The sequence below is a fragment of the Odocoileus virginianus genome, chromosome 25 (genome assembly GCF_023699985.2).
Source record: "Odocoileus virginianus isolate 20LAN1187 ecotype Illinois chromosome 25, Ovbor_1.2, whole genome shotgun sequence".
Taxonomy (NCBI): domain Eukaryota; kingdom Metazoa; phylum Chordata; class Mammalia; order Artiodactyla; family Cervidae; genus Odocoileus; species Odocoileus virginianus.
The window spans coordinates 35,175,068-35,192,249 of NC_069698.1; the positions used below are offsets into that span (position 1 = coordinate 35,175,068).

Genomic DNA, 17,182 nt, shown 5'->3' on the forward strand with positions numbered 1-17,182 from the left:
TGGTGCAGCAGAAAACATTGAATTTCTAGCTAAAGGTACCTTTTACCTGTAACATACTTAGGATAGAGGTTGCCCATTGGTGACATGCCCAACACATAGAGTATGTATAGGTAAAGGCTGAAGTCATGTTTAGAAGGGAGTGGGAAAATTGACTGCTACAGATGTTTTTTTATGATATGGGAGAAAAAAAAAGATTAAAATAGAATTATCAAGAAGCAGCAAAGTCAAGAAGGTGCAGTTTAGATATGGAAGAGGCTATAGTATTATGACCCAGATACAGAGTGCCATGCACAGACTCTGAGAACTTTAGAAGCAGAGAGACTGTACCCTGGAGAGTCCTCGTGAAGCCCAGGTAAACGGCCAAACTACAGATCGGGGTCCTCACTTCTAGGCTCCCAGCATTCTCATTGTGAGCTCACTCTCTTTCTGGTATGATGGTATTTCAGCACAGGCTCAATTCATTCATACTCATTCTCCCTGGCCTGTCTCCCAAACAATTCCGACTGCCTTTGTGGCGGACAGTTTACCCCCATTCATCCAAGAACTTTCTGTGTCTGTGTTTGTACAAAGTTAGTCTTTTAACCTGCTTAACGACAGTTGCCTCTTCCATTCTGCACACACACGGCACTTTTTCACTCAGAGATTCTGGATGTTTGAGGCTCCTTCTAACCCTCATAGCTAAGGTCATTTCCTGGAGGCCTCTTCTACCCAATCAGGGGTGGGAAATCACCCTTGTCAGGGCTCATGAATCTATGAGGAAGCTATCTTTTTCTGACCTAATTCAGAAATATTGGAGTATAATTACCTAAAGAGGTGCCATCTTTCAGGCGGCTGAAGAAATTAACATGTTTTTGGACCCAGGAATATTGATGTTTATTTTCTACCTCCTCCATCCACTCTCATTTCTCACTTCTCTCATTTCATCCACTCTCATTTCCCATTTCTCCACTACATTTCTCATTTCTACTGCTGTAAGGATGGCTGCTCTAAAGGGAGAAGACAGATCCTAGAATTCTGCATGTACTTTGTCAAATCATACAAGAAGAGCATTAGACATGGTTGATCTTAGTTCTAAGTTTTAGTTACAGTTGGCATCAAAACAGGCTTCCCTGGTGGCTTGGTGGTAAACAATCTGCCTGCAAAGCAGGAGACCCAGGTTCGGTCCCTGGGTTGGGAAGATTCCCTGGAGGAGGGCATGGCAACCTACTCCAGAATCCTTGTCTGGAAAACCCCATGGGCAGAGGGGCCTGGTGGGCTGCAGTCCATAGGGTCACACAGAGTGGGAGATGACTGGAGTGACTCAGCAGCAGCAACCAGCATCAAAACAGATCTGACTTGAGAACTAAAGAAACATTTTTATGCTAATTCACAGCAAGGTGCTTGCATATGAATTTCAAAGAGCACACTTTTTAATTTGTAACTCGAGATCTACTGATACAGGCTTTTTGGGCCCTGATGGCTTAATGACAATAAATATTGTTCTAAATGACTGATAACCAACACAAATTATATAGTAAAAGCTCATTTTTTACCTTTAAAAATGCTTACCTTGTGAATAGGTGGAAGTTTCAATTTTTATGTGTGTGGGAAACATTAATACTTGATGTAAGAATCTAATGAAAATGAGTTTTAATTGTACTTCATTTTTATACATGACTTGCATGTGGAAATTACTGGACAGTTTATAGTGTTATAAACAGTGGGGACGTTTCCCTGCTGGGAGGATTTGCGGAGGCTGCCTGAAATGGGATGCACAGGGTCTGCCAGGGTCGCCCCGGTGGGGAAGCGACGTCACACTCACCCGTACACGCAGTGGGCGGCCGACACCAGCCAACCCCTGCTCACCAGAGAAGCTCCGCAGACCTGTTGATCGTTGAAATACAGAGCAACGACCCAAGGCCAGGCTCCTTCTCTGGAGTCATTTCCTCCGACAATCTTCGGGCTAACTTCTCGAGTCACCAGTTTTTTCCCACATGCTATTAAGATAATTGAAGAAAGAGCCTCTAGTTAATTTTGGTGAATTTCCTCTGATCCTGAAAATTGAATTGGCCACTACAAAATAATTTAAGGTGACAGCGACTCCAGGACATTAAACTGAAGGCTTGAAGGAGAACAAGAGGAAATATTTACTTACATTTATAGTTACATTGTAGCAGAATCAGTGAATCCTCTAAGCACTGTTGGCTGTAATAGAAGAGCAACTATATTTAAAAAATGGTGCACATAACATTTCAAACTAAACATAGTATTATAGGTTATCCTATTTTTTCTCTTTAGTAAAATGGGCTTTTAAATATGTCATACTCAAAGTGTAGGAAGGCTGAAATGCACAGCAGAGAGTCTTCAATTGAAAGTCAAATAAAGCTGAGTTTGAAACTTTAACTCTGCAACGCAGGTGATTTTAGATAAGTTGCTCAATATTTCCGAGGCTCAGTTTTTATATCCATTAATTGGGGCACAGTACCTTATTGGAGTTTTGTGAGAAATAAAGAAATATTTGCAATGGAATTATTATTGTGCATTATACAGAATCAGTATTCCATAAACCATGCCTACTGTTAGCTTATGTGAATCAATCTTGGATTTCATCATTCTGTAATACAGAATGTGCCTCGGTGCCCAACACCGTGTGAGGCTCAGGGAATTCAATTATGAATAAATCATAGGTCCTACTTTCAAAGGAGACAGACATGTAAACAAGCACATAAAGTGTAGGCATAAATAATTAAAAACTCACTACCTGTTTAAATATTTGGACACCAGCTTTTTTCAAAGCCAAGAATTCTCTTTTAAAGAAAAATTGTTTTGAAATGTTATACTTACCAACCACTAGAGATCAGTATAATACAAGGAATTAAAGAGCCTGCCAACACTCCTGGTGCAGCTATGTAGCTATTGCTTATATTAAAACACACAACTACATATAATTTTAACAGTTTCTATTTAAATATTTAGCAGCATCTCTTGTGCATGTTGTTTAGCTGCTTGAAATTTTAGGAAAGAACAAACCAAGAAAACACAAAATATGACCCAAGATCCACGTGAGATAATAAGCACAATCAGAGCAATTCAATGTTTCTGGAACATACATGATAAGTATTTGATCCCAGGCATTCATGCTGTCTAATGGGCAAATTCTTTAGAGTAGACATATTCAATTGAAATATAAGGAAATGTAAGTTATATTAATAAGCAACATGTATGTGGGTATGTCTATCTAGATATAGATGTATTTATATGGCTTCCCTGATAACTCAGCTGGTAAAGAATCCTCCTGCAATGCAGAAGACTTGGGTTTGATCCCTGGGTTGGGAGAAACCCTGGAGAAGGGAAAGGCTACCCACTCCAGTATTCTGGCCTAGAGAATTCCATGGACTGTATAGTCCATGGGGTCGCAAAGAGTTGGACACGACTGAGCAAATTTCACTTTCTATAGATGTATCAGTATGCATTCAACATTCCCCAAAGAAGAAGCCTCAGTTAACTCTCCTTCTGTTATTCACCTAGGGTTAGGAGATAAGCAGTTCTTAGGATATTTTTCATGACGATGTCCCATTTCATCCAAACTTACTACATCTACCATCAGTTCAGTTCAGTTCAGTTGCTCAGTCATGTCCGACTCTTTAAGACCCCATGAATCGCAGCATGCCAGGCCTCCCTGTCCATCACCAACTCCTGGAGTTTACTCAAACTCATGCCCATCGAGTCGGTGATGCCATCCAGCCATCTCATCCTCTGTTGTCCCCTTCTCCTCCTGCCCCAATCCCTCCCAGCATCAGGGTCTTTTCCAGTGAGTCAACTCTTCACATGAGGTGGTCAAAGTATTGGAGTTTCAGCTTCAGCATCAGTCCTTCCAATGAACACCCAGGACTGATCTCTTTTAGGATGGACTGGTTGGATCTCCTTGCAGTCCAAGGGACTTTCAAGAGTCTTCTCCAACACCACAGTTCAAAACCATCATTTCTTCAGTGCTCAGCTTTCTTCATAGTCCAACTCTCACATCCATACATGACCACTGGAAAAACCATAGCCTTGACTAGACGGACCTTTGTTAGCAATGTAATGTCTCTGCTTTTTAATATGCTATCTAGGTTGGTCATAACTTTCCTTCCAAGGAGTAAGCGTCTTTTAATTTCATGGCTTCAATCACCATCTGCAGTGATTTTGGGGCCCCCAAAAATAAAGTGTGAGACTGTTTCCACTGTTTCCCCATCTATTTCCCATGAAGTGATGGGACCAGATGCCATAAGCAATGCTTAATATTATTCTGTCTGCAGAAAATGGATGGATTTCTTTTCAGCAAGCACAGAAAAGTTTTTGGCTAACTTAACAGATAACCAGAAAATTAAAGTGAGCTTAACACCTCATTCTTCATGTGTTTTGCTTAATCAAACTTTTCATACACAAGCACACATGTAGTCTCAGAATAGAGTGGCAAGAGGCTTCACTTGCAGTCAGAGTGAGCAGTGAGTCCATTTGTCCAGGTACGTTTAGAGAGATTAGAGAAAAATAGAGTGACTGTTCTGGTCTTTGGTCCTGGAGTCAGAACTAGGTTAGCCCTGCTATGGGAAAATAGGCAATGCCATGATGCTGTGTCTTACTCCCAGTCCAGTGGGGCAACACTGGGATACAAATGGATGTCTATCTACTGTGTTGACAAATTAAACTAAATTCTCTCCCTATATTTGCCCAACAACACTGGCCCTTTTTCTTTCTTTTTCCTTTCCAGAACTGCTATTTAAAGTAATATGCTGCCTTGGAGCATTCACAATATAGTAGGGTAGGCTTAAAATCTCATGTTGCCTCCAGCTTTGTGAATGTGTCCAAGTCACTTATCAATATCAGGCTTGTTTCCTCAACCTTAGAGTGGAGAAGTACTACCTAAGTCACAGAGCTTTTATATGAACTGGAAATACCCTCTGTAGCATTGTAATGTTTATACCACAGAGTCGGTCACATGATAAGCATTCGATGCATGAGATGCAGAAGATACAGGTTCGATCCCTGGGTCAGGAAGATTCCCTGGAGTAGAAAATAGCAACCCACTCCAGTATTCTTGCCCGGAAAATTCCATCCTTGCCTGGACGGGGGAGCCTGGCAGGCTACAGTCCATGGGGTCACAAAGAGTTGGACATGATTGAGCGACTGAGAAGCAAAGTGTTGATAAGCACTCTACATCCTGTGTCTAGAACACATTTTCAACCAACAGGCATAAAATAAAAATCTGCTTATATCTAGGACTACCAGACAAAGAAAAAGGAAGCCCAGTGATGGAAATAGTGCAATTCTACATTTCCAGTTATATCAGGCCAAGTTGCTGGTATTATGGTTCTCCGTAGTTAGAAGAATCAACCTCCTTGATATCTTCTTCCTTGTCTTATTTTGTTATTATGACCACTAGTGAAAGAGCATTTTCAAAACACCACATTACATGGGGCAATAAACCTGTCTCTTCGAAAAATAAATAAATATACTAATAAATTAACTAAGTGCAAATATATCTGATTTCCTGCCAACCTAATATATGTGGCTAATCAAGAAAGAGATTAAGAATGTGTCCTGGCTTATTGATGTACTGAAAGTTCCAAGTATCTCTGTCTATAAATGGTATCTCTTTCAAATAACACAAACCTACATACAATAGAGACATCAATGTACAGTGATACTGGGATTTTGTTGATAAACATGGAATAACCTAGTTCTTATTTTATACATATATATAATTAATATGAAAATATTTAATACTTTTCCCTTTTTTCCTAACTCATCCTTAAATGTCTGTTAAATATAAATGAGAGACATTTTCAGCTGCCTAACATCTGTAATGGTAATGTAAATTTAGACACTCCTTATTAAAAGGAAATCTATGAAAGGAGATCTTGCAGATTCTTTGCTTCACCCCCAATGAGACTAATAATATCAGCTAAAGCTCTGCAAGCATTCATATAAAATATTCAACTGCAAAGTACTTTAGTACTAAAAATACTCCTTTAACAATTTGTTTTACTGGTTGAACTTACAGAAATGGCAATTTTTCATGAATAGCTGAATAATTATATAATTTCACTTTCCACCATTTAATATGTTAAACCAAAAACTGCAACCTAATATACCAGCAATAATATCTTAAATTCTTGTAGTTATAGTCTTTTCTTAAAGTTACTTTCTCCACCCATCTTCAAGCTGGCCTTTAGTGGAGCTGTAAAATTTGAAGCCAATTTCAGCTGAAGTTAACATTAATGCCTGAACAGAAGAAATGACATAATCTAAGCTAAAACAGATATTTGAATACAGGAAAGATGGTGCTTTTTAAAACATGAGTGAAAACAAACCTAATTTTAAAGAGCAAAAGAGAAATGCAGGCACAACTTAGAGTCTGGGTTCCTTCACTGAATATCCATGTTTTATTTGCTAGGAAGGGGCTTCCCAGGCTGCTTAGGTGGTAAGGAACTCACCTGCAATGCAGGAGATGCCTGAGAAAAGGGTTTAATCCCTGGGTGGGGAAGATCCCCTGGAGGAAGGCATGGCAATCCATTCCAGTATCTTGCCTGGAAAATCCCATGGTCAGAGGAGCCTGGTAGGCTACAGTCCATAGGATCACAAAGAGTGGGATACAATGAAGCAACTTAGCATGTACACATTTGCTAGGAAAAAAAAAATCATGACTTTTTGTTTTCTCTTTCTTCTCTTTTGATGATAGATAATGGCATCACTCTTTTTCATCTGATCAACATGTACCTATTTATCTCAACTCACAATTTATTTCTATGGGATTTACTTTTTTTAAATCCAAGAGTAGGGATGAAAAGGATATTGAAGTAAAACTTTTTGAATCTCTGTGTGCTACTTAGTTACACTACAATACTTCATTTGACCATCTTACCATATATATGGATTAGGTAATGTTATCCAATAGGATGGATTAGATACTGTTTGCAATTACTTGAATAACAAAAAGTTAAATACCTTTCAAAATTATATGGCCAGTATGTGATGGCTTCAAAATCTGACTGGCTTTGAAATCTATTATTTTGTCCATGTACATCTAATCAAAGAACACATTTTGTAACCTACCTTGGTGTTAATATTAAGCTGCCATTAGGTGCTGTGTTTAATTTTACAAACGGTCCACCTCCCGTAGAAAAGGTTGGCATGGAGGAGTTTCCGGTCCTAGGGAAAAACCCATGAACAAAATAAAAACACAAACAAACAAACAAAACCATAAATTAAACTACTAGTTATTTAATGCTGTGGACATTGAAATAAACCATGGAATTTATGACAAAGAGATTAACATTTTAATATTAAACTGCAAGTGTTTTAATGTCTAAAAGATGGTATAGATCTGTAGAAGAATTTCTCACAATGACATAAAATGTCATTTTAATGTTTGCATAATACTTCTAGTTCTTGTTTGCCTGCTCATATATATTATTTAACTGAGTTAAGATCAGTGCATACATCACTTGAGTGTCTGAGTTTGTCATTTGAGTTTTTCTATGTTGTCCAGAAATTTCCATAATGGTCAATAATAATGACAACTTCACAGACTTGCTGCACCATAATTTATTAAATTTTTTTTCCTGTTGAGTGTAATTCACCTTTTAAGAACATGCACATTGTCTAAGAACGTAGAAAAAGGAGATCTTCGGTGTTTAGTCGCTCTGTTCTTGATATTTTATTCAATGCAAAGCCTATTAATAACTATCTTAAAGTCAGAAGCTATGTGATTGTTCTAAAAGAGGGAATATGTAGCCTGGCCCTCTGAGTGTCAACCAGTGAGCCAGAATGGGCTACACACCTCTATGTGACAAAAAACATTAAGTTACTGGCCTTTCTTATCTTTGAAAGCCTGTAACAGCCGTTCTGTCAACTGTGAGCCTTCATGGAAGATTTCTTTTAATTATCCACTCTTTCCTAGGCTTAGGCTGGAAACTTTTGGCTTCTGTTTTTATTCTTTTTCCTGCCTTTTATTTATTGTAGATTTCAATCTTCATGTAAACCATGTCTTTAGGTTAGAGACATCCTGGTGCCTGCTCTCATCTCCTGACTGGCACAGAGATGATGCAGTTCCTATCTTATTTATTTATTTTTTTCATTTACTTATATTTGTTGGAGGCTAATTACTTTACAATATAGTGGAATATCGTTACCCACCCACTGCCTCTTCAAAAGACATCCCAGTGTCTTCCCCAGATGATTGTCAATCTGAATATTTCCTACCTCTGTACACAGAGGAGTTTCCAAGGAAGACTCATGCCTGTTATGATCAGGAAGAGGAAAAGAACTAAGGAGAGGGTGTTTCCTCTCTCTTTCAGGTCATTCAATACCTTAAAGACCCTGAAAGTGTCTAGTAGCTTTCATCCACTGAACAGAAAGCTGGAACAATGAAACTCCTATGTAATGTCCCAGAATTTATCACTTGCATTTTCATTTTATAAACAGATGAAAATAACTGAAGCACACAAATCAATGACCAGTCCTTCAATAAAGTCTAAAATGGATTTACCCAAGAAAAATGAGTCACTACTATTATTGCTAAAGTTTAATATATTCCTTCCATGTGGGAAGAATAATTATCTTTTTTAAAGACTTACATAAAATATAGTTGTTATAGCTCAGAAAAGAAAACAGGAATAAAGACATCCAAAGAAAAAGAAAACACTCACTTAAGAAGATACATGCACCTCAATGTTGACAGCAGTATTATTTACAAACCAAAATATGGAAGCAACCTATGTGCCCATCAGCAGAGGAATAGATATAAAAGAATAAAATTTTGCCATTTGTGACAAAATGAGTGGATCTAAGCAATCTGTTTAAGGCACTCATAAATTAATTCATAATCAGGATCCACAAAATGAACATCACCCAGGGGCCTGGTCCATGTCGCAAATCTAAATCTAAGTCAGCCTACCCTTACAGGAAGTGCTTCACTGTTAAGAAAATGTAACACCAGTCATAATCCTCCAACTCAGGTTTAGCTGGCTCAGTTCAGTTCAGTTTAGTCACTCAGTCATGTCCGACTCTTTAAGACCCCATGAATCGCAGCATGCCAGGCCTCCCTGTCCATCATCAACTCCCGGAGTTTACCCAAACTCATGTCCATCGAGTCGGTGATGCCATCCAGCCATCTCATCCTCTGTCGTCCCCTTCTCCTCCTTCTGCCAATCCCTGCCAGCATCAGGGTCTTTTCCAGTGAGTCAACTCTTCACATGAGGTGGCCAAAGTATTGGAGTTTCAGCTTCAACATCAGTCCTTCCAATGAACACCCAGGACTGATCTCCTTTAGGATGGACTGGTTGGATCTCCTTGCATTCCAAGGCCTCTCAAGAGTCTTCTCCAACACCACAGTTCAAAAGCATCAATTCTTCAGTGATCAGCTTTCTGCACAGTCCAACTCTCACATCCATACATGACCACTGGAAAAACCATAGCCTTGACCAGATGAACCTTTGTTGGCAAAGTAATGTCTCTGCTTTTTAATATGCAGTCTAGGTTGGTCATAACTTTCCTTCCAAGGAGTAAGCATCTTTTAATTTCATGGCTGCAGTCACCATCTGCAGTGATTTTGGAGCCCCCAAAAATAAAGTCAGCCACTGTTTCCTCTGTTTCCCCATCTATTTGCCATGAAGCAATGGGACCAGATGCCATGATCTTAATTTTCTGAATGTTGAGCTCTAAGCCAACGTTTTCACTCTCCTCTTTCACTTTCATCAAGAGGCTCTTTAGTTCTTCTTCACTTTCTGCCTTAGCTGGCTCACCTTACCCTAGAAAACAGGACCTGGTAGCCTGTGAGCCTATAAGGAAATCCTTGGCCTTTCAGCCAGTGGTGCCCGGTTTCTGCCTTGCCTCTTCTACCATTCTATAAAACTCACTCCTGCCCCAGATCCCTCGGTAATAGTGCTCCACTGCTTGTGAGGCATTGTCCCCTCCAATCCATGGGCTATTTTTTCTTGAATGCATGTGCATGTGTGTGCTCAGTCATGTCTGACTCTGTGAAACCCCATGGACTGTAGCCTGCCAGGCTCCTCTGTTCATGGGATTCTCCGGCAAGAATACTGAAGTGGGTTGCCATTTCCTTCTCCAGAGGATCTTCCTGACCCAGGGATCGAACCCGCGTCTCCCACGTCTCTCGCATTGCAGGTGGATTCTTTATCACTGAGCCACTGGGGGAAGTCCTTCCCCTTGAATAAAGGACATTAACTTGTTATTAAATTGATTTAGTTTTGTCATATGAGAGCACTTGTGACTACATGGGGAAATATTTAGAAAAGTTATTCACTAAAAATATACATTAAGGTTGTGGATTTCAGGCTTGCTTTGTCTCTGGCAGTTTTTAGTCTATTGCTTAGTTGTCTTTTAAAGATAGATCCTGAGGAGACGTATTAATTTCTGTGGAAATTCAAAGCAAAGTCTAAGCAAAATGAAATTGAGAAAAATACTGAAAATTATTTATAAATCAGTTTTTAATCTAATATCTGTTTATTACACACCTATCACTGGTACTGCACTGTGGTGGGATTTTCAGTTATATTTTTAACACAAGCCTCTTGTAGAAGAAAGGAAGACTAGAGGCAAAGCTTTAAGGATGAAGAATATTTAGTAAATGCTGAATGTTCTACCTGGGATTCTCAAGTACTGCTCTATAGTTATGTTTTCACTAGCTGGCCGAGAAAAATAGATTATGTATGTATGTGGACAAAATGACAGACATCAAGCTTGTATTCTAAGCTTGTGTTCTAAATTTGCAACCTCAAACTTTATATGAGAAAAAAAAAAAAAACACTGCAGTTAATGGTGCACGTATATTGTTTTGGGTTACTCAGAACAACTGGGTAAAACATTCTCTTGGAAAAAACTTCTCAAGTACTCACATAATTAACTTTTATTGTAAATATTGATATCAGCAACCTAAGGGTGGTGTATAGAGCCCATTGGTTCAAACAAACATTTCCAGGCGTCAGTGCTGGATATTAAAAGTTAGAACTTAATTTGAGAGAGAGTACCTGCATTTCAAACCCTGCCAAGCTGAACTCACCTTTTTCAAACCAAACAGAATGTCTTCCAATTGGTATTCGCAATAAACAAAATATAAGTGGCAGAGGAAGTTTATGATAAACTATTTCTTATTTTAGAAAATGATGGAGATGATAAGGATACATTTAAAATATTCTTGGCAAAATGAAAGGTGGGCAATCGTATATTAAGTCACTATTTAGTTCATAGAAACAAAATCTTAGAACTGAGAAACTGAACTGTTGAGAATATATTATACTCAGTTCTTTAATTGAAACATGTAACTGAAGCTGTCCCTGACTCAGTTTCCTCTTTGCGAGAAAACCAGTTGTTCATTTTTAGAGAGGCATTCTGTCAAGATTACAGCTGGAATTTGCATTTATTTTTTATTTTGAAAAGGTCCCAGCTCTGCACATTTAGATAACTCTGTGCATATTTGCATAACTGTTTGAAATCTGCAGTTTTGTGCCACATTTTTAATGCATCCATATAGCATCACCTTGATGACATGGTAATGCCCCCTGACTGCCTATTTCTAAGACTTCATTACCATTTTTGTACATTGTGCACTCTCAAAGGGCTCCCCTGGCTTCAGGGGAACCTTATTCTCTGCAAGAAAAGAAGCATATAAATGCAACCCACCATTATTATTTTTGAGGTCATATATGGAGTATAAAAATATACTCAGAGAAGAATTCTAGAGAGAAAAAGAAGCCTGTCCCAAGGCGTCTTGCACAGCATTAAATCTGACTCTCTTCTCGGGCCCCTTGTAGGTTTCCTCTCTTTGGTCTCCCTCCTTAGACTGTGTATGCTGTGATAAGAATTCCTCCCTGAAGCTGGAGCTTAGGTAGGGATGTTTTAAGCTTTTGGACTCACTAAAGCTGCAAAGAATAATAACAAATGTTGCAAATGCTGCAGAAAGGTACTGTAGCTCATTTCACACCCCAAAAGTTTTAAGTAATGAATGGAACCAGATGGGATTAGTCTGAAAATGGTTTAGAAGAATGGGCCTTCCCTTTCGATTGGAGGGAAAGAGAGGGATCTATTTGGCAGGACATAAGGTAGGAGAGAGCATTTTAATAGGCAGGGAAAGGGTGAATGAAATGAATTTGAGGCAATGGATGGCAAAGCATACCACTAGGAGAGTGGGGACACGTGGGCAATTCCACAAGCATCATGACTTAACTGGACACATTGTAACTAAAATAGCTTATTCATTCAACACTTTATAACAACTCACCTAGCACTTACCCAGCCATATGTTAGCTCTTAGAAAACAAGTAAGCTTACTTAATTTTAGATTTTCTGATCTCAACTCAAAATTTCACGACAAACAAAAGGAAAAAAAAAAATGCCAATAGAAAAAATTTTCTTCCCCTGACCAATTTACCCCTTTGTACAAGCTACTGTATTAAGAACCAGAGAGAAATTGATAGGGTCAGTCTGGTAGCCACTCTCTACCATATTAATGGTATTTGCAAAGAGACAGACTTCTGGTATCTCCTCCTAAAAACCAAAAACATGGTTGAGAGAAGTGATACTTCGATCACGGGAGATGGGATCTCTGTGGACAGCATCTTGGATAAAATGATCTTAATCCCTTGTAGTATATTCTTGATTCAATTGTAACATTGTTTTCTCAGTCACTGCCGTTCATTTATCTTTGAATAAGAGGTATATGATATACACCTCCATATTTACTATAAAATTTCTTAGTGCATGCTTTTTAATGCCTTACTACACTTTAAGGTCATACATGCAAAATCTCCTTTATAATTGAGGCATTCAGAAGAAATCTGTCTTCCTATGGAACTGGTATTATTCAACTTATCTCATAATTAAAGTTATGCGGCTTTTAATGTTTCATTTTTGGCATGGGTTTCCAGGAAATCTAAAACACATATATTAGTAATTGTGTTGACCTTGTATATTGTATCAATTTGGTTCCTTCTTTCTTTAGACCTTATTTACTCTACTAGTCTATTAACTTTACCACATATACTCTTATAAATCAATGCAGTTTCTTTTGAAAAGATAAGAGTATAAAGAAAAGAAGAGAGAATGGAAGGAAATAGAGATGAAAAGTTGAGGGGAATAATGAAGTGATGACAAAAGCATAAAATAAGGAAGAAAGAAAATAAGAGTAGAGGAAGGTGTAATTAAAGGAAAGGAGAAAGAGAGTATATTATCCCATTTGATTTCATCAATTTAATCCAAAATTGTCCTTGACCTCAAAAAATATACCACGTTGCTTACAGGTTGATCAGTTGGAAATAATTTTTAGGAGGGAGGCTAAATGAACAAGGAGCTTCCCTGGTGGCTAAGTGGTAAAGAACCTGCCTGCCAATGCAGGAAGTGCAGGTTCCATCCCTGGGTAGAGAAGATCCCTGGAGAAGGAAATGGCAAGGCACTGCAGTATTCTTGCCTGAGAAAACCCATGGACGGGGGAGCCTTGGTGGGCTACAGTCCCTGGCGTCGCAAAAGAGTTGGACACGACTTATGGCTGACTAAACAACAACAGAATGAACTAGAAAACTTTTGTTATTCATTCAGGGAATGATAGTTTTCCCCTGCCTTTATCTGTTTCTATTGTAGAATATAGATGCCTCCCTCCCTCTCCACAACAACAGGATTTAAGGGAATGGTGAAGGATATTTTGGTTTGGGGAAAACTACATTTGTTATTTTTATGTAACACTCTCTAAGTGAAGGAAAAAAGCCTTCAATTAAAAAAGCAAAAACAGCAACAAAAACCAAATGGAAAACCCCTCAAATCTGCAACAGGCTTTTGTAGACTAGACAGCTAAGTTGCAGAAAATTTATTGGTAGATGATTCACAATCGACCAGAAGAAATTTTCTCTCTTTATGTGTATAATTATATTCTCAGCGATTTCCTTGCCCCATAAATTTCTCTGGGTTGCAAAATACCCATCCAAGTTTAAGTCAAAATAAAAGTTAAAGACAACAAAGAGTTTGCTCCCTAAATTGAATTAATAAAAATAAGTGATTTCTTATAAAAGAATCCTTTATTTTCCAATAATATATTTCCAAATACTTACTAGCATACATCAGGAATGGATTTTTTCCAAGCAAGCAATAATACCAACCTGTGTTTGTTGAAATCTTAGCCATGAATTTTTTTCTTTTTAAAAAAAAATCCATTTTAATGATGTCTTATAGTGGTCTTTTTAAATTCTCTAATTTTGTTTTGATCTATGGGGTAAAAAAGTTTTCCAGAGAAGTTAAAAGAGGCTAGTGTCAGAATGAAAAGCTGAGAAATCCCCTGGATTAAGCCAGAGTTGACCTGCACATAGGGAAGCTAAACCTGCGTGTTGGGCTTCTGAGGTGGTGCTAGTGGTAAAGAACACACCTGTCAATGCGTGAGAAGTAAGACAGGAGGGTTTGATCCCTGTGTCGGGAAGATCCCCTGGAGGAGGACACGGCAGCCCACAACAGAATATTTGCCTGGAGAATTCCATGGACAGAGGAACCTGGCAGGCTACAGTTCACAAGGGTCGCAAAGAGTCAGACACGACTTAGTACACATGTTCTTAGTAGAATAAAAAATGTTAAATTATTTTAAACTTTGTTTTTAATACCAGATGAAATAAAACTACCAAACTTCAGAGATGTTTTGTATAATTTCTGTTTTCTACTGAAACAAATATACAAGGTTTCTCAGGGTCTTTTGATATGACTGGACTACTTTCCTGTAGTAGGAGAATCATCCAGTGTTCTTGAAAGAACCAAGACCTCTGGCTCTTACTGTAGCCAAAATTCCAGCCTGAGTTCTGTGGAGCCCCTAGCAATTCATGGTAACATGTAGCCAGTTTATAGTTGGAGGAGAAATAATGACATCTTCACTTTTACTAACTTGTAATTGAAACACAGTCTTTATTTCTGCTATAAATGTAGGTGGCTAACCACAATATTATTAGCAGCACCTATAATTTTGTTACCAAGACAAATTACACATATCTTCAGATTTTACTGCATGTGTCTAAAAATATCACTTATGCTCATCTTTGATAGCACAGCAATCATTAGAATCACCAACATATCTTATTTACTCTCTTAGAAATATATAATATCATACTATATTATTAACACATTGATAGCTTTTTCAATGAAATGAATTTCCTTCAAAATTATGTGTATTTTACTCTTTTGCAACTTAAAAAATATGCACCTAAGAAGAGGTTGGTAACTTCCACCAGACTGCCAAAAATGTCCATGACACCTAGAAGGTTAAGGACAACTACACTTAGATAGTGATTCTCAAACTATAGCGAGCATCAGAAACACTGTAGCGAGCATCAGAAATACCTTAAGGGCTTATTCAAATGCAAACTGTTGGGCTCTGTTCTAGACTTTCAGATGAGTGGGTCTGAGGTGGGGGTCCAGAATGTAAATTTATACATGCATCCCAGGCGGTTGTTACAGATGCTGCTATTTCTTTTTTATCTCATTTTTTAGTTGAATTTTTATTTTATATTGAGGGATAGCTGATTAGCTGACTTGCAATGCTGTTAGTTTCAGGCATACAGCAAAGTGATTCAGTTTTCTACATATACTCATTCTTTTTCAGACTCTTTTGCCATGTAGCTTATTAAAGAATATTGAGTAGAGTTCCCTGTGCTATCTAGTACGTCCTTGTTGATTATCTGTTTTACATATAGCAGGTGTATATGTTGATCCCCAAATCCTACTTTATCCCTCCCCTCAACCTTTCCTCTTTGGTAACCATGAGTTTGTTTTCAGAGTTTGTGAATCTGTTTCTGTTTTCTAAATATGATCATGTGTATCATCTTTTTAGTTTTCACAAATAAGTGATATCATATAATATTTGTCTTTCTTAAAATTTACTGTATTGAAGTATAGTTGATTTATAAAATTCTGTTAATTTCTGCCGTAAAGCAAAGGGATTCAGTTACTAATTTGATTTTAAAATGAAACACTGGGAACCGCTGACCTAGACCACCTTGAATCTAAATGTCTAGGAACATGACTGGGTGATTTTAATGTATCACCAGCTTTGGGAACTGCGGATCCAGCTCTTGGATTACAATTCGTTGGTATACTTGTTTTCATGCCTTTGCCCATAGCAGATATACTTACTTACCACTGTGTTTTCTACATCTTTGTGAGATGATATGCCTATTACAGATTAACCTTCAGTTCAGTTCAGTTTAGTCGCTCAGTCTTGTCCGACTCTTTGCGACCCCATGAATTGCAGCACACCAGGCCTCCCTGTCCATCACCAACTCCCAGAATTTAGTCAAACTCATGCCCATCGAGTTGGTGATGCCATCCAGCCATCTCATCTTCTGTCATCCCCTTCTCCTCCTGCCCCCAATCCCTCCCAGGAAGTTATAAATTATTACAGTTTGCTATTATTATCTCTTTGCTTATTTTAATTAAGGTATTTCTCATTCTAAATCAGGAAAGAAAAATCATAACTATAAATTGCAATTCAGGCAAATGATTAGCTTTTTAGCTTGGTCAATTAAACCAAGTAAAATAAAATTTTTTTCACCATTTTGCCCACAGCCCCTCCTACCCAACTAGCCCACTGCTTCAGCCATTCCACCCAAGGAACATAGCTAAGAATAAAATTAAAATTTTCCTGCATGGTGAACTTGTAAATTAAAATTTTAAAATAACAGAAAATGTTATTTATTATTTTTTGCATAAAGTTAGCAAATAAAAAAATCATTTAAATTTGAGGTAGCAGTTACACTTTTCCTATTAATTCTTATATCTAATCTTTATTTTTTTTGTGTGTTAAGGCTTTGCCTTCATAGTTGAAAGTTTGGGGATATTGACAGAAAATATGTACAAGAACAAGAGCATTGTTTGTCTACCAATTTCTTAAACTAATAGGAGACACAGATTCTATTTTCAGTTTTCTATGAACCTATTTTTAGTGTTAAATTGTGAATAAGAATTTGCTCTAGTGCTTACACAGAAAATTAAATTATTATGCTCTATGTATGTGAAATGTTAATTTTTAAAAATATTTACCACTCACCTCCCAACATTTTCAAAACACCTCTGAAATGGAATAACATTGAAGTAATTCTATTTTTTATTTGGGGTTTCAGAATGAGAGGGTCAATTTGATGTTTTTGATATATGAACTGACAGTATCTGGCACAAGACT

The 17,182-nt window shown here is 37.8% G+C and overlaps 1 protein-coding gene across 2 annotated transcripts in view; it reads right to left on the minus strand.

Moving 5' to 3' along the window:
• The window catches only part of TMPRSS15 (transmembrane serine protease 15), a 137,876-nt gene that overhangs the window by 22,954 nt on the left and 97,740 nt on the right, over positions 1-17,182 (minus strand). For both annotated transcript variants that reach the window (XM_070455233.1, XM_070455231.1), the window contains 3 exons: positions 7,075-7,170; positions 2,135-2,184; positions 1,802-1,976 (listed from right to left, as the gene is read on the minus strand). In XM_070455233.1, coding sequence (XP_070311334.1) covers positions 1,802-1,976; positions 2,135-2,184; positions 7,075-7,170 — 321 coding nt within the window. The remainder of the gene's footprint in view (positions 1-1,801; positions 1,977-2,134; positions 2,185-7,074; positions 7,171-17,182) is intronic.